The sequence below is a fragment of the Notamacropus eugenii genome, chromosome 1 (assembly GCF_028372415.1).
Source record: "Notamacropus eugenii isolate mMacEug1 chromosome 1, mMacEug1.pri_v2, whole genome shotgun sequence".
In the NCBI taxonomy this organism is placed as follows: domain Eukaryota; kingdom Metazoa; phylum Chordata; class Mammalia; order Diprotodontia; family Macropodidae; genus Notamacropus; species Notamacropus eugenii.
Window position 1 is genome coordinate 455,349,052 of NC_092872.1, and position 18,753 is coordinate 455,367,804.

At 37.5% G+C, this 18,753-nt stretch overlaps 1 protein-coding gene across 3 annotated transcripts in view; it reads right to left on the reverse strand.

Annotated features, from left to right (window-relative positions):
* Positions 1 to 18,753, reverse strand: part of DPY19L3 (dpy-19 like C-mannosyltransferase 3) — a 97,517-nt gene that overhangs the window by 52,739 nt on the left and 26,025 nt on the right. For all 3 annotated transcript variants that reach the window (XM_072632080.1, XM_072632079.1, XM_072632081.1), the window contains exons 4-6: positions 14,970 to 15,060; positions 2,749 to 2,870; positions 1,962 to 2,107 (exon numbers count right to left, since the gene is read on the reverse strand). In XM_072632080.1, coding sequence (XP_072488181.1) covers positions 1,962 to 2,107; positions 2,749 to 2,870; positions 14,970 to 15,060 — 359 coding nt within the window. The remainder of the gene's footprint in view (positions 1 to 1,961; positions 2,108 to 2,748; positions 2,871 to 14,969; positions 15,061 to 18,753) is intronic.

The window sequence follows — 18,753 nt, forward strand, 5'->3', positions numbered from 1 at the left end:
ATCCATACAATAAGAATTCTTTATCCACTTAAGTTTTCCTTGTGTACGTTGTTAGGGCAATCTCTTTCAAGTGACTTGACTGAGGAGACCTTAGAGCATTCTGAGATGATGTTAACCACACAATATCAACAGCAATCAGGAGTATCTGGAGGATCTGACTATCTATACGGAATCCGTATTCCATGTGGATTCCTTTACAACAGTGCTTACCTTTGGTAAGCAATCATCATCCTCTTTTATCTCTGGCTTGATACTGAAAATCAGAAGATCCCTGAACAGGTTGTCTCTGAAGTTGCATCTATCAAGAAATCTCTCATGAGTTATCATTAGTAAAATTTCAAAAATTACTCTTCACAGCAACTGTATAAGCCATTAAATAATTTTGTTCACTTAATATTATCTCTGCTATAGCTAGAGTTCTTATTATAATAGTATTACTCCATTCATATTAAATTATGTTGCTTTAGATCTAGCAGTATATTTCAATTCACTTGAAAAATAGCTAAATATATAGAATTTTGAAAATAGATACTATTTTGTAAGACTATAATTTTCAAAGTTTAATCTCCCTAACATATGTTGCCTCTATGTAGTGAATTATACTTTTAAAATTATTTCAATTCAATTGAACAAAAAATGTTCATTAAGAGCACTGTATACTATCTTGTTTAAGCCTCAAAAGAACCCCATAAGGTAGGAAAGACTGGTACTACTATACTCATTTCACAGATGAACAAACTAAAGCATAGAAAAGGTAGATGGCTTGCCTAAGATTACGTAGGAAGTTAATCACAAATCTGAGATTAAAATTTGCCACCTCTTAATCCTAATCAATTAGCAATCATTTCTTTAGTACCTACTATGTAGCATGCATCATGCTTGGGATATAAAGATAAAAATTAGATAACTCCCACCTTTCAGGAGCTTGGGAGAAGCAAGTATATGTAAGTATATACAAAATAAAAGTATTTGGGGGACAAGGTACTTGCATCTAGGGCCTCAGGAAAGGCTTCATGTTGAAAGAAATGCTTGAGCTGAGTTTTGAAGAAAAGGGATTCTAAAAGGTGGGGACAAGAAGGGAGTGAATTTCAGGAATGGAGCACAGCCTGTTCAAAATCAGACATGGGAAATGGATATTGTTGGTAAGTAATAATTCTTGCTAGAATGATACTTTGACTTGGCCACAGAACATGGGAGGGGGAATAATTTATAATAAGGATGGAAAAAGGGTGTTGGGGCAAGGCTGTAAAGGGCCAAAGGATTTTCTGTTTGATCCTAGAAGCGGGGAACTACTGAAGTTAATTGAGTATGGAAGTGACATCAGACCTTCCTAGCTAGGAGATTTCCTAGAATCACTTAACAGATTTAGCAAAAGAGTATATTCCTAGAATCACTTTTCTAGCTATATGGAGGACTGATGGGAGAGAAGAGTGACAAAATAGGGAGACTAACTAGGAAGCTACTACAGTAATCCAGGCAGGAAGTGATGAAAACTTGAAATAAAGTGAAGGCCAACTTGTATCCAAATTGGATTTTTTTTCCATTTTAGTAAATCAGAAAATAAATATTCTGAAGAGAGAATAAAACTCTGATCCAAAAAACAGAGAATAAGTCATTATTTGTCAGACAGAAAATAACAAACTCTTTATAAATAATAACAGCTGACAATTATGTAGCACTTCAAGATTTATGGAGGGATTTGTAGGTTTAAAACTCACACTAATCCTCAGGTGGAAACTACAGGTTCCTACAGGAAACCACCTTCATTTCAGAAAACAGGAAACTAAGATTCAAAACTTGGTCACAGAGTTATTAAGTCCTAGAGGTAGGATCTGAATCCAAGTCTTCCTTACTCCAAGTCTAACACTCTGTCTACCATATTATGCTGTTAAATATAATCTTTATTCTTACCATCCAAGAAAGGAAATATGTATTTATAGAGAAATATCAATCCAACTCACCTATTTATAACATACCAGAAAGCTGCTAACAACCCTGACAACCATGTTCCACTAAGAAGCCAGCTGGTTACATAAAGAGCTGTGACATACATTGCTTGGAGTCCAAATAAAGTGTAGATATAAAAATAAACAGGTTCTAAATATGTCTGTAAGATAGAAATATAGTATCAGATGTTTTTTAAATTCCTCTTATCAGAATAAATTTATAAAAAATAGTAAATAAGAAATTTTTAGGTCAGGAGTCCAACACTAACTCCAAGGAGTTCTGAGCCCTCTTTTCTCCTCTGCTAGCAATAATTCCTCCTGCCAGGAAGGTGCAGAGAACAGCCCAACAAGGTCCTCTGCATGATTCTGTAATCCAAATAATTCTGTCTGAATTTAGCCCCATTTTTCCTCATTTTCCTTAACAGCAGCTGGTCACTGTCGTTTCAAAAAAATTTGTCTCTGCTCTTTATGAGCTGAGGTTCCTGAGTTCTGACACTGACGTAAATGGGAGTTGTTTTCCCTTAGAGGTAAATAAGAGATTATACTCTTTTAAAGTGAATATTCTGTAAACTATACATTTATATTATTGCATGCTTCATATCTGTATATATGTGTAAGTATGAAAAATGCATTATAACATATTAATAAAAAACAAAGAACATAATGCAAGTGAAAAAATTTGTATTTTAGATATCTAAGGCAGATCTGAAGAACCAAAATAGAAGCTGCAATTCAAAACAGTAAACTGTCACTTTCGTTAGATGATATTAATTAAATGACACAAAAGAAACCCAAAGTGTACCTGTATAGGTAGAACTCTATATAAAATGCTGAGAAAAACCTCCTGGTAAATATTCATTCGTTCAAGGATGTTAATTGTCCTCATTGACTCAGTTTTATTATCATATATCAATCCATGGACACCTATAGTTAGTATTTAAAAATTAGAAAAAAAATTAACATTTTCAATTGTTTCAATTTTCAATTCTTTAAAATAGCATAGATTAAATGACATGATTTTTCAGAATTATGTTGACTACAAAGCTCTTTCTTATCAAATCATTTACTTTCTCCAACACAAAACACATTTCTCAAAATTTTAAAGTAGAAACAAAGTGGTATAACAAAAAGAACAGTAGATTATGAATAAGATCTGGGTTCCAGTCACTGTTCTGTTTGGTAGACATGTAACCTGGTAATGTTAATTAATGTCACTTAATCTAAGTCTTTAGTTTTCTCATCTATGAAAAAAATCATAAAGGCCACCTGCCTCATAGGTTGTTACGAAGATAAAATGAGATAATCCTTGTGAAAGTGCTTTGAAAATTGTCGAGTTCTATGCAGATATAAAGAATTTATTAGGATGATATTTTAGCACTGAAGCCTCTGAAAAGACAGAACAGGTTCATGCAACTACAACTGGAGGGATTTATACAATGGCATGGTAAATAGGATTAGAAGGTTACACAATGAAGACTCCTTCTTTTCCATGCAAGTATAATATAATTAATGTGAAAAAGAACAGGTGTATAGGACTTACTAATATACCTGAAGTTTACAGGGCTAACCTTTGCCATACATAGTGGCTTTTACTTCAACAGAGATTCAGTCCTTCACTACCGCTTCATCTTTTGTAATCCTTATCCATGTAATTTCTCCCAAAAGGACTTCTTTGTTTCCCACTGCCATTTAACAACCCTCCCTCAACTAAGCTCTCCTCCTTTAAGGTTCAACACCTGATCCAGATCCTTGTAACTGTTATTCTATAGATCCCCCAGGACATTCTTCTTCCTTCCTCAATGAGTTCAGTGTTAGGCTCAGAGTATTTCTCTCCTACCCAGTTCCTGCCCTCATAATAAACTAAGGAATTTCAGGGATAATGATATTCCCACAAATAACCCTGTCCCAGTTTCCAGTTTCTCAATCTATTCCATTCCTATGACCTACTGATCTACTACAACTCAGCCAAACTCAGAGATAAGTACATACCTTGCTTTCACCCACAAATATTTCACTTCCATATTCAAGAACTCAGAAATTCCTTTATCTAATCATATATTATCATTCCCTCTTTCTCTATGTCTTATTGACCTCCAAACTTCTACTTCATTTCATCATGACCTTCACTCATGTCAATTCTAGTTTTTTCCCATGTCACCAACTCTGTACTGGCTATACTCTCCTATTCAATCCTGATCCCTTGAAGAACCAGCCCTACACTATTCTACATCCCAATCACGCTTTGCCATACCGTAACATTTAATTACCTATATTCAAATACTGCTGAACAGAACTGGGAAAAAAAATCACTAATTTATATTGACTGAGCATATAAATTTTATATATGTCATTTGATCTTAACTGGGCCCTCATTTCAGTAAGACAAATATTCTTTTCCTCCATAATCCATCAGTTATACCCCCTTCCACAGTGACTGTTCTAAACCTTCTCATCTCTCCTCAAGTCTCTCTTCTTCCTCCCCTTTCAAAGACCTCATCCTAAGCTTCATAAAAAAAATTAGACCATTTGCCTAGAGCTTCCCCTTCTCTCCTTCTGCTCATCTCTCATCACTCAGACATCTTCCTTTACTTCAGTCTAAAATTAAAAAGGTGTCCTTTCTTGCCAAGGCAAACCCCTCTATACATGCTCCATATTTCATTCCTTCCTAACTTTTTTTTTAAATGTTTATTTATTTTTAGTTTTCAACATTCATTTCCACAAAATTTTGAGTTCCAAATTTTCTCCCCATCTCTCCTCACCCCACCCCATAACACCTTGCATTCTGATTACCCCTTCCTTCAATCTGCCCTCCTTTCTATCATACCCCTCCCTTGCCTTATCCCCATCTCCTTTATTTTCTTGTAGGGCAAGATAGATTTCTATACCCCATTACCTGTATTTCCTATTTCCCAGTTGCATGTAAAAACAATTCTCAACATTCATTCCTAAAACTTTGAGTTCCAACTTCTCTCCTTCCCTCCCTCCCCACCCATCACCACTGAGAAGGCAAGCAATTCAATATAGGCTATATTATGTGTAATTTTGCAAAAGATTTCCCTAACAGTAATGTTGTATAAGACTATATTTCCCTCCATGCTATCCAGCCCCCTACTTATTCTATTCTCTCTTTAGACCTTGTCTCCCCCCCTGAAGTGTTTACTTCTAATTACTCCCTCTTCCCATTTGCCCTCCCTTTATCATCCCCCACCTCACTTATTCCCTTCTCCCTTACTTGCCTGTAGTGTAAGATACATTTTCATACCAAATTGAGTGAGCATGATATTCCCTCCTTAAGCCAAATGTGATGAGAGTAAGTTTCACTTTTCCCCTCTCACCTCCTCCCTTTACTCTTCCATTGAAAAAGTTTTTTCTTGCCTCTTTTATTTTTTTTTATTTTTTTCAAAGAACTACCAGTCAATCATCTTTATTCATTAAGAGTTAGGGACAGAACAACCTTAGTGCAAGAAAGTAGGACATTTTGCTTAACAAAGAGATAATCTGGAGAGGGCAATAATAAAAATGGACCAAAGTTATGAAGTCTCATGATTATGACAGCATAGTGGAAAGACCACTATATCTGAAGCCAGAAAGTTCAGTCCTAACACAGGTTCTTGCCTCCTTTATGAGAGATAATTTGCCCCATTCCATTTCTCCCTTTTTCCTTCCAATATATTCTTCTCTCACCCCTATATTTTGTTTTTAGATATCATCCCTTCTTATTCAACTCACGCTGTGTGTGTGTGTGTGTGTGTGTGTGTGTGTGTGTGTGCATGTAATCCCTCCAACTGCCCAAATACTGAGAAAAGTCTCAAGAGCTACAAATGTTATCTTTCCATGTAGGAATGTAAACAGTTCAACTTTAGTAAGTCCTTTATGACTTCTTTGTCCTCTTTACCTTTTCATGCTCCTCTTGATTCTTGTGTTTGAAAGTCAAATTATCTATTCAGTTCTGGTCTTTTCATCAAGAGTGCCTGAAACTCTTCTATATCATTGAATGACCATTTTTTACCCTGAAGTATCATACTTGGTTTTGCTGGGTAGGTGAGTCTTGGTTTTAATCCTAGTTTCTTTGACTTCTGGAATATCACATTCTATACCCTTTGATCCCTTAATGTAGAAGATGCTAGATCTTGTGTTATCTTGACTGTATTTCCACATTACTCACATTGTTTCTTTCAAGCTGCTTACAATATTTTCTCCTTGTCCTGGGAACTCTGGAATTTGGCTACAATATTCCTAGGAGTTTCTCTTTTCAGATCTCTTTCAGGAAGTGATTGGTGAATTCTTTCCATTTTTATTTTGTCCCCTGGTTCTAGAATATCTGGGCAGTTTTCCTTGATAATTTCATGAAAAATGATGTCTAGACTCTTTTTTTGATCATGGCTTTCAGATAGTCTCATAATTTTAAAATTATCTCACCTGGATCTATTTTCCATGTCAGTTGTTTTTCCAATGAGATATTTTACATTATCTTCTTTTTTTTTATTATTTTGGTTTTGTTTTCTAATTTCTTGGTTTCTCATAAAGTCATTAGCTCTATTCTAATCTAATATTTTTTTCAGTGAGCTTCTGAGCCTCTTTTTCCATTTGGCTAATCCTGCTTTTTAAAGCATACTTCTCCTCATTGGTTTTTTGGACCTCTTTTGCCAACTGAGTTAGCCTATTTTTAAAGGTGCTATTTTCTTCAACATTTTTTTTGGGTCTCCTTTAGTAAGCTATTGATTTGCTTTTCATGATTTTCTTGCATCTCTCTCATTTCTCTTCCCAATTTCTCCTCCACCTCTTACTTGATTTTCAAAATTCTTTTTGAGCTCTTCCATGGTCTGAGACTACTACATATTTATTTTGGAAGTTTTGGATGCAGAAGTCTTGACTTTCAGGTCTTCCTCTGATGGTATGCATTGTTCTTCCTCATCTGAAAGGATGGAAGAAAATACCTGTCCACCAAGAAAGTAGTCTCATGTTTTTCCCCTTTTTTGGGCATTTTCCCAGCCAGTTAAGTGATTTTTAAGTCCTTTGTCAAAAGGAGGGTATACTCTGGGGACCTGTAAGTTCTCAGTTCCTCCAAGGTGGCACAATTAAGGGAGAGGAGTTTACTCCTCTCTTGGCCTTGCTCTGGTCTGTGAGCAACCATAAGCACTCTGTTCTGCCCATCTGCCAGCAGGTTCCCTCTCCAGAGCCACCCCCAGCTCCGCTGCCAGCACTCTTCCACAACCCAGGAGAGCCACTCAGGGCTCAGATCCAGATCAGCCACTCAATTTCCCCAGAGGCTTTAAGCTGAGAGCTCCAAAAATGGATGCTGCTGCTGCAGTGGCTGCTGCTGGCAGGTCCAGACCGTTCCCTTGTCACTCAGGTGAAAGAGCTTTCTCACTGCCCTTTGTCTTTGGCATTTGTGGGTTGAGCAATCTGGGAACTGCTGATGTTGGTGGCACCCTGGAACCTGTTCCGGTGCTGTCCCTGCCATGCTGTGGGCAAAGCCAGGCTGCGCTCTGCTCCATCCCCAGTGTGAGAGACCTTTCCTGTCGGCCTTCTAGGCTATCTTGGGCTGGAAAGCTCTTTCACTCTGTCATTTTGTGGCTTCTGCTGCTCTAGAATTTGTTTGGAATAATTTTTTACAGGTATTTTATGGCCTATGGTGGGGGGGGGGGGGGCTTCCACAGGTCTGTCTTTCTACTCCGGGCAGCTAGGTGGTGCAGTGGATAGAACACCAGTGCAGGGGTTAGGAGGACCTGGGTTCAAATCTCACCTCAGACACTTGACACTCACTAGCTGTGTGACTTTGGGCAAGTCACTTAACCCCAACTGCCTCATCCTGGGTCATCTCCAGTCATCCTGATGAATATCTGGTCACTGGATTTAGATAGCTCTGAAGGAGAAGTGAGCCTGGTGACCGGCACAGCCCTCCCTCAGCAAGTCATGTCATCATTTCTCTGATGGCATAGTCTTCTTCAGCTACAAAGGACGAACACACTTTCTACTCCACCGTCTTGGCTCCGCACCTCCTTCTTAACTTTTCCAAAAAATTGTCCCTACTATCATCCTCATTCTATCATCTCCATCTATTAACTCCTTCTATGTTGTCTGAAAACATGCTCATGTCTCCCTCATCCTAAAAATTTATCTCTATATTCTTCTATCCACATTAGCTATTGTCTCATCTCTCTCCTTTCTTCAATTAAATTCCTTGAAAGTCATCTACTTGGTGCCTCAATTTCCTATACTCAGTTTTTGCAATCTAGCTCTCAACTTCATCTTTTATGAACCTAGTTTTTCACATGCTCTTCCCCCAACCTCCTACTAGAATGCATGCTCCTTGAGGGCAGGTACTATTATCTGCCTTTGCTTGTAGATCCAGAGCTTTTCAAGTGTTCTAACACACAGTAAGTACTTAATACCTGTTACGTGACTTTTGTTAATTGTAAGATGTTCCACAAGGGTTTCATTTCCTTCCATTACTGAACCTTAACCCCCAGGGGATTAGCCCTAGCCTGAAATGTGAGCAAATTGAGGCTCAGGACGCACAACGTTCCATGATTTGCAGTGATACAGAATCATCAGTATGTTATATTAAAGAGAAGGAATATAGTATCAGTAAGTAGCCTGGAATCACTGTGCAATTTCCTAACTGCAATGCATCTCCCACTTCTCTCCCTATTCGTTTGAAGGTTCAGGTCATAACCCGTTTTGAGGGCCCGCCAAAGACATATACATTGACTAATGAATGAATTCTTCCATTTGGTCTCCACACAGCACAACATCCATAACAACTGCAAATATCTCTGATAAGCATTCATTTCCCTGTTTCATGTTTCACTTAATACTGGTTCCAGGGATAAGTGAAATGGTCCCTGATCTCAAGGAACTTACGTACTACCATGGAAATCACAGCTGCCCATTACATTTATTCCAATGGGGATGAAACAGAACCCTCTCTTTGGCATTTAAAGTCCTTCACAATTCGACTCTAACGTATCTTCCTAGGTTTTCTATAAATTACTTCTTCTCCTATACTCTATAGTTCAGCCAAGCTAGCCTCCTTAATGTTCCTTACATGTAACATTCTATCTATCCCTCTGCACATAACTGGAATAACTTTTTCCTAATCTCATGGCTCTTAAAATCTTTAGTTTCACAGATGACACTTTTCCTAATCATACCATCTTCTCCACTTCAGTCTAGTGCCCTCCCAAATTCTCATACACACACACACACACACACACACACACACACACACACACACACACACACAACCCCATTGGTAGAACTTAAGCTCCTTAACATCAGTAACTATTTCCTTTTTTATCTTTATATTCTACTGCACCCACTCAGGCACATAGTAGTGTTTAACAAAAGTTTGCTGATTGACTGATATGATTTGACCCATTTGAGTCCCATTCCTGCATTTCTATAAGCACATTTTACTCTGTTATTTTTCACTGTTTTATGAAATGGCACTGTTCACACACCCTGCCATTGTAACCTCTGTAATGCTGTACAACCTAGTCGTACTCTAAATGACAGTCATCTTTTACCACTATATCTTTCTATTTGGCAAGTGCTTACTGGCTGAGAGTTTCTGGGGTTTTTTTGGCCTCCTCATAAAAGCAGCTGCTAGATGCCCATTAAACTTCTCTAAGAAAGTGTATGGGGGGAGGGGTAATCAGGATCAATGTCTTTATACATTTCCCATTTACCAGTCAATAATGACTAGAATGGCATATATGGAATCAAGAAGCCACAGTTCTCAGACACAGTAGACTTATTCTCATGCAAAAACTATTTACTATCCCAGAGCCTCTTTTCCTAATCTGTCAACAGGAAAAGCATTTCCACAGTCTAACTCCCAAGATTGTGGTGAGGAAAATGCTTCTGCAAACCTCAAAGCATCATATAAATGTGAGTAGTTATTTTTTATTCTTTGCTCTAATTTGTTGATTTAACCAAGCAATCTTCAGACTATGTACAACTTATTCTGCAATATCTCCCGCATCAGCAACTTGTTGCTTCTTATCAACTTAAGAGAATTCATTTCTTTTCTTCTTTCTCCCTTCCCTCCTCCCTTCTTTCTTTCCAGTATTTGGTGTTTGTTATATCCAATGCCTTCTCACTGGCTGAAGAAAGCATTCCTTACATAAAGTAGAAAGGTTCCTGAGAAGTCTAAAAGTCTTTGGCCTTTTTATTTCTTAATCCTAACCTGCATTTTCCATCATTGCTTTCATCTTATCCACCTTTCTGTGAAGCTGTCAAATGTTGAGTAATATTAACCTGATTTGGAGGATTTTTTCAAGTTCTTCATCTACTTTTGCTGCTGTTCAGTGATATCTGACTTTTTGTGATCACATTCGGGGTTTTCTTGGCAAAGAGACTGGAGTGATTTGCTATTTTCTTCTCCAGCTCATTTTACAGATGAGGAAACTGAGGCAAAGAGGATGATGTGACTCGCCCAAGGACATGAAGATGAGTCTCACCAAGGCAATATTCACAGCACTGGGGGTGACTATGAATGCCGGCGTAGTTCTTAACCACAAAGTATAACAGACTCTCCATATAGAAGGCAGAAGAAAAACATTTATTTAGACACCAGAAAGCCAAATCCCAGAACCAGACTCTCCATATAGAAGGCAGAAGAAAAACATTTATTTAGACACCAGAAAGCCAAATCCCAGAACCAGAAAGCAAAATCTATCACAGCAACCAAGAAGTCAACACAAGTTATCACTGCAGGGGGCAAAAGTTATTCTCAAGCCTCCCTGACCCTTGCTGGGACCTTCCTACAAACACTCAGGAGCCTAAGCTCTGCCAGCCTGTGTCCTTCCCTGCTCAGACTAGCCTGATTAACCTTCTCTCAGTTCTGTTCCACCCTCCCTGTTCCACCCATTCAGTAAGTTCCTCCCACCACAAGTGATTTAGGCTCCATGTCCTCTAAACAGGTCACATGGGCCTATTAATGAATGGGAAAGATTTTCCTATTTACATTACCATTACAGTCTTCCTGACTCCAGGTCTGGCATTCTATCCACTGCACCTATCACAAATGTTGGTGCATAGGTTGTGATTATCTTCATGCTGATTTATGTTTGTTTGTTTTTAATGTTTCAGCTTATCAAGAGCCTTACAAAGCTGAATGGCCAAGAATTCAGGAAAGGATATTTTTTGTTGTTTCTCTGGGAAAAGGATAAGTAGGAGTCATCATTCCACTTAACTACTATTCAAGTTAATAGCATTTATTAAGTACCTACTATGTGCCCAGTACTATGCTAAGTGTTTCTTTAACTCAACAAATATTTATTAATCAATCACCCAAGAGACATCCATTAAAGTGCTATATTATTATTATACTATATATGTATTAATATTAATGTATACTATAGATGTATGTATTAATATATACTATGTGTATATATGTGTATGTATTAATATCTACTATATATTATAATTATACTATATTCTTATATGCCGATCCCTCTGTGAGATGCAAAATGGAGATAGTCTCTGGTCTCAAAGAAGCTTTATGTTTTCCTTTGAGATAAAAAAAAAATTCCCAGATGAATAAATGTAGGGTAGATATATGCATATATCTATATATTCATCCTCTCTGTTACATAGATATCTATATTACATAAGTCATATATTTATACATGTATACATGTAAACATATATGTATGTACACTTGAGTATATATATGTGTGTATGCATGTTTATGTACACACACACACACACACACACACACACACACACACACAGTGACCTGAGTGGGGAACACTAACACCTGGAAGAATCAGTGAAGACCTTTTACAGGAGGTGACACGAGTTGAGCACTGAAAGAAGTGACAGGTTTCATGAGGTAGTGATGAATAGTGAGAACCTTTTGGGCATTGGAAACAGCCTATACAAAGGCAAAGTGGTGGGAAATAGAATCTTGTACATGAAGAACAACAGGTAGGACAGTTTGTGGGGGGCAGAATGTACAAGAGAGGGAGTAATATATAACCAGCCTATAAAGACAGGCTGGAGTCAGACTGTGAGGAGTAACTAGCTGATGCAGTAGAGTCTGGACTTGGAGCCAAGAAAGCCTGAGTTCAAATCCTCTGTTTAAAAAAAATCTTACTTAGCTGTGTGATGCTAGGCAAGTCCTTTAACCTCAATCTCAGTTTTCTCATCTGTAAAATGGAGATAACAGAACCTAACTTACAGAGTCATTATAAGACTCAAATGAAATATGTAAAGCACTTTGCAAACTTCAAAGCACTATATATAAATTCTAACAATTACCAGTCTTAAGGGCTTTTAATCCCAAATGATCAAAGAGATAATACTTAGCATAGTACTTGGTACATAGTAGATATCATACAAATGCTTATTCCCTTCCCTTCCCAAATGAGAAGTATAAACAAGGGAAATGGGGAATTATTGAGAAGATATGACATGTCAGATCAATAAAAATAAGTTCTCACTTTATTTAAAAGGGCCATTATGCAGACCTCTATGTAAAGGAACTTTTATATAATGTGAATTTGCCTATGGACAGGGAAGAGAAGGAAGGAAGGGAGGGTAGAAGGGGGCCACGCACGCATGGAAGGAGGGGATTGGTACATGGTTTAAGAATATGTGGGGCTGGGGACAGGGAAGCAAGAGCAGAAGGAGGAACATGGGGGGCAGGGCCAGCTCTGTGGGGGCCTGGCCAGAACTGAGGAAGAACACGTGAGGGACAGACAGACACAGAGGGGACAGCAGAGGCTGGGGATAGATACATGGTACTTAAGCACAGACAGAGGGGAGACAGTCATGTGGGTGGAGTGGGGCACAGGTATCTTCTCTTGGCACTGCATGTCTCAAGCCTAGCCCCTGATCTGGAGGCAGCAGTGGCAGCTGTCTGTTCTGCTTTCATTGAAGGGATTTTTATTTTGGGTTTTTTTTGGGAGGGGGGTATTGAGGGGGATAGGGGGTAGGAGGCTGTGGAGTGCAAAGCTGCGGGGCAGGATCTAAGAGGGAGAGCAAAGTACTGCACAAGGTGTTTGGGGGGGAATGTGAATTTCTTTCAGAATTATTGGCATAGTCATATTTGTATAATATCAATTTACGTAAAGTAAAAACTCTGTACTTTAGAAATATGAATTTGGCAGCTGTGTGGAGGCTGAATTGGTAAGGAGGGAGTAGATGAAGGCAGATCAATTAAGAGGTTATTGCAATAGCCCTGGTGAGTGGTGATGAGGGTTTAGATTACAATAACTAAAGCATAAGTGGGAAGGGGATAGATGAGAGATGTTGAGGTGGTGGAATTGGCAACATTTAGCCCTGACTAGATATGGTAGGATGAATGAGAATGAAGAGTGAAGGATGACTTGGACAGGTTGCAAACTTGGGTTATTAGAAGAATGATGTCACCCTCAGCAGAACTAGGGAAGTTAAGAGAAGGGTCAGGTTTAGAGGAAAAGATAATGGGTTCTATTTTGGACATGTTGAATTTAATATACCTACAGGACACATTCAGGGAGAGCTATTCAATAGACAGCTGGAGATGTAAGAGCTGAGCTCAAGACACAAACAAGACCAGATACATAAATGTGGGAGTCATCCGAGCAGTAAACATGGTTGAATCCATAGGAGATGATAAGATCACCAAGATGATGAGATCACTCATCTAATCCGGTTGCAATGTGGTCCCCCGCTGTGTTAATTCCTCATGAATGATGATGATGCTTCTAATGGATTACATGAGTTTGACCAACCAATCGGTAACATTTGTTAAATCTATTGGAATTTTAAGTGTCTTCATCTTACTGGATGTTTTCCATTTTTGATGCCACTGACTATTCCTTCCTCTTAGATATTCTCTTCCTTGGGTTTTCTGTGGTACAATTGCTCTCTCCTAGCTCTCTTCCTACATTTCTGACTGCTCCCTTTCAATCTCCTCAATGGGATCATTATCCAAATCCTCTCTTCCCGATACATGGGTTTAGTTCTGGGCCCTGATCTCTTCTTTCTCCACAAGCTCATCATCTCAAACTAAGTATGTTGAAAATGTTACTCATCATCTTTTTCCAAAAGCCACCTCTGTTCCTAACTTCCCTATTACCTTCAAGGGCACCAACATTCTTCTAGTCATTTAGGATTTCAATCTCAAAGTTAGCCTACATCCTTTCTGACTCTCACTTCCCATATCCAACTGCCAAGTTTTATCAACTCGACCTCCACAACTTCTTTCATATTCCCATCCAACTTCCACCTGTATTCACACTCTGACTACCTTAGTCAAGCCCTTATTATCTTTCACCTAGATCATTACAACAGCAACCCATGGCTGTATATTCAGTGCTGTGTAAATCAAAGGCATTTAATAAATGCTTTTTAATTTAACCCTTCATTCAAAATCCAGTAAATTCAAAAACAATAGTTGTGTGAGTGTGTGTGTGTGTGTGTGTGTGTGTGTGTGTGTGTGTATGTGAGGGAGGTGAATGCAAATGTCTAACAAAATATTTTAAAAGCAGTGTTCAAGTGGTAACAAAAACTTCTTCCAAGGCCAAGGCTTTCTTTCCTACTGAGTTACTGAAAGATGAGCATGGAAAAGCTATATATATTTGGAGTGGTGTTGTGTTTTGTTTTTGAGAGGTTTTGGGCGGTGGAAGGACGTCGAGCCCTGTGATTTCATCAGTGTAGGGAAATTTCAGGTGAGAAAATTCTTTCTATCAATACAGATCAGCCACTGTTCAAAAATTTACTGTCTTAAATAGTTACCCAAGGTGCTGAAAGGTAAGGTAACTACCCAGCATCACACAATCAGAACATCTCAGAGACTGGACTTAAAGCCAGCCCTTCTTGTTGTCCTGACCCAAAGCTGACTCTCCAACCAGTACATCATTCTGTCTCCCTATGGTGTCTAAAATGACTTCCATCTATTTCTCATATAATAGCCATAATTTCATTTTTAAAAATACAATTTTGATTAAAATATTATCTTTAAATGAGTTAGACTTGAAAGAACCCCAAAGACCAAGAGGCAAAACTTTCTATTAATTTAATTACCTTTTGAGATAGTTGGAGCCTGTAGCATTTGTTTGTAATAAGAGTAATATAATCCACATTCTGTTCTGAATGATATTTCTCGCTCCACTTCCTGAAAAAAAAAGTTAGACCTATTATTTCTTTGCGACTTTATTGCGTTTCAGGGACTACTGTCATAGTAGCAACGAAGGGGGAAAAAAACCTCTGAAAACTGAATCCCAGAAGATCAGTCACCTAGTTTATACTTAAGTTTCCAATGAATAAGAAAAAGTTTCTACCCAGAGAGAAATCAAATTTAAAAAAACATTCCCACATAATATTACTCATGACACCTACAAACAGCCTACAAAGAGACTTTTTAAGCAAGTAATATTGGCCTCATGCTAACAACACAAATGGGTAATTTTCTTTTCACTCTAAAAATATAAGGTATTGTCACTGAAGGAAGGACTTTTACATACGACTCTTACTTTGACAAGTGTCATCTTAGTGGAAAAATATTAATGGAAGAAAATGAATAAAAAGAATGTTAAACTATATTTAAATAACATTCTATCCCAGAAGACATGAAAATTTAAAATATCTTGATATAGTCAGATTTGGTTACATAACCCTGTACAATACTGAATTTAACTGATTAAAAACAATATAAAAGTGTCAGAGCTGGTAGTGGGTTTGTAGAAGAGTGGTATACCCAAAAGAATACTGGATTTGAAATCAAAGAAACCAAGTTTAAATCTGGATGACCTTGGAAAAATCACACTCTCTCTCTGGGACTCAGTTTCCTCATTATGTAAAAAAGGGGAATGGTCTAGTTTAATGAAGCATCCTTTGCAGCTTGAAACTCTATGATTTTATAAAGTCCTTGGGAGATAAGTTCACATGAGATGTTGCCTTCTCTACTGAGAGCTAAACAACAGCATAGCAACCTAAGTATGAAAAAAGTACCAACCACCCTCAAAACTAGTTCCATTACCACAGCTTTCTTCATAAAAAGGATAATACAGAAAGCATTAAAGACACAATTTTTCCAGCAGAGGGAGTGGCCATTCTGGTTAGAAAAGTGTTGTTTCTAACAGTGATCAAAGACTGAGCTCTTATTTTTGGTCATATTGATCTATTTATTCCTACTCTGTAAAGAAACTGTTTCATTACCTTAGCACAAGCCTGTACAACTGGCCTGCAGGCCACTTGCAGTGTGCCAAAGGATTATGGGTGGGCCCCGAAAATTGTAGAGGGAAAACATCTTTCGTAAGTAAAGGAAATCCTTTGGCATATGGCGAGCGGCCAGGAGGCCACAGGTTGTGCAGGCCTGCCCTAGCATAATATAAACCTAAAACAGCATTCAAATCTATATGCCCCAAACTTTACACATTAATTACATAAGCTATGAAGTAAAATAAACAAACCAATAGGAAGGAAAAAATAATGCTGATTTTCTGGTTTCTAGATACTTTATGGCATTTTATAGGTTCATTTGGATTTTTGAGCTGAAACATTCAAGATCATCTACTCCAGAATCCATACTTCACACAATCTAAAGGACAAGCATCAGGCTTGCTCATTGCCTGGGGGGAGGGGGAAGGAGAAAGTCTTCTTAACAAAGAAAATGAGTCTTAGGGGCAGAGCTGATAGGGTTAGGGTTAGAGGCTGTATATGAAAAGGTGCCTCACTCTTTCAAAACCTAAAATTAGTCATTATATCATCCATGTGGTCAAATTTAATTTCAAATGTATTTTCTAAAAAACCACAATCCATAAAAAACTGAAAAATCAACTTCAAGATAAATATAATGTGCATATCTATATAATGTAAAGTTTTAAAAAATGCTTTCCCTACCATAAACTGATGAGGTAAGTAGTTTCCATATTAATATACTTAATTTATAAATGAGAATAATAAGGTTTGAAAAGTAAAGTAACTTGCTCATGGTTAAATAACTGATTTAAAATATCATGAGGTCTTTAAATCTGAATCCAGAGCTCTTTCAACTACACCATACTGCCTTTCAAGGAGGGAAAGAAAAGAAAGAAAGAAAAGATGTGACTCATTGTGACACGACCCTTTTTAATACCCCCTCAAAATATAAAAACAGAGGGGGACCTAATTAGCAAAAATGCATTCCAACATGATTAATTTGTAATCTTGGCACCAGCTGTATAGAACCAAATGCTATACTTTATTAGACAGACACTTGCAAGTTTTACATCTGCTTCATGCTAGGAGAACATCTGCTTTATTCATTCAAATGTTTTTCCAGTTTTACAGCAATTTATACTTTGCCTGGTATTCCACGCCAACAAAAACCTGTACCAACAGAGGTTACTATTGGAAGACTGAAAAATGAACAGCTACTACACATTTTAATTTGCATTTTTTCCACAGGGAATGTAATGTTTTTGAGAGAATGAAAATCCTTCTTCTGAAGACAATAGCAGAAAGGAATAGGACAATCAAAAAGTATAAGGAAGAAATTCAAGAGATAAAAAAAGACAATTTAACAGGTGGTTTGTGTAACAATGCAACAACAAAACTAAAACGGAAAAACAACAGGACTAAAGGAGACTTTAGTATTAATAATCTAGTTTCCCTACTAACATTGGAGTAGACAACGAATAGAAATACAAGTCTTTTTAGAAGGGCTACTTCTGTTTGCTGAGATTAGTCTTAAAATTACAAACCTCACATCACGGCTTTCTGCTTCAACAGGGAATTCCATGAAAGTAAAGTTCCCTGAAAGCCCGAGGAAGGTACAAAGAGCAATGGCTTGGGAGTCAGAAGACCTATGTTCAGATCCCACTGCTGACACTCCATGTGTCACTGCCAAGGCACTAAGTGCCCTGGGTAAGTTTCACTTTCTTCATGTGTAGGATGAGAGGGTTAGATTTCACGGATTCTGAAGTCCCTACCAGCACCATCCTTTTTGCAATTCTCTCTTTGCTCCTCTTATTTCTTCTTTTCCCTCCATTTCTTAAAATCCACTTTAGAATCATATTAGCAAATAACCTCAGTCATACATATAGCAATTCCATTTACACAGCTATTGAGAAAAGTTCTTAGAAGGAAATGTCACCAGCCAACATTTAATGCACACACGTGGTTTTTTGGCTGGTTAAATTAATGATCATCTGTTAGAATGGCATAATTTCTGTTCTAAAGTTGACTAGACCTTTGGCATAGAACATAAGGTAACAAGACAAAGATTTTAAAAGAAATATGACAACACTTTTGAAAAATTATTTTTGAACAGGGAAGGACTGAAGTAACCAGAAGTCCTATTACTGTAGTTTCTATCATCAAATTATTCTTACTCAATCATATTTATTAATAAACTATCTGCTTGCTTTTTCATTTTCAGGACTGCCCAATGGGAGAAAAAAATGAATAATCTATAAATCTGAATAAATAAGGAAATTAGGGATGAAAATGCCAGCATGGAAGATCTATGAATGGGGAATATATGCTATTTTAACCACGCCAGATACATAGCCATATTACTATCCATAAGAGCCTATATCTAGCTGAGAATGCATTTACTCTAAACCATCAAATTCATATATTTCTTGAATACCTAATAAATGTGAGGCATTGTATATGGTACTAATTTTACAAAGCGTCATTAAACAGTTCCTTCCTTGGGGTATACCCAATCCAATTTTGAGGAAAGAATATTTATAAAGTAACATGGCGAAAGTAACAATTGCCATAAAAACTTGGAAAAAATTGAAGTTAGTCACAACACATGACTATAACTAGATACACAAGTAGCACTGTTATCTAAATAATCATTTGAGTTGTATACATA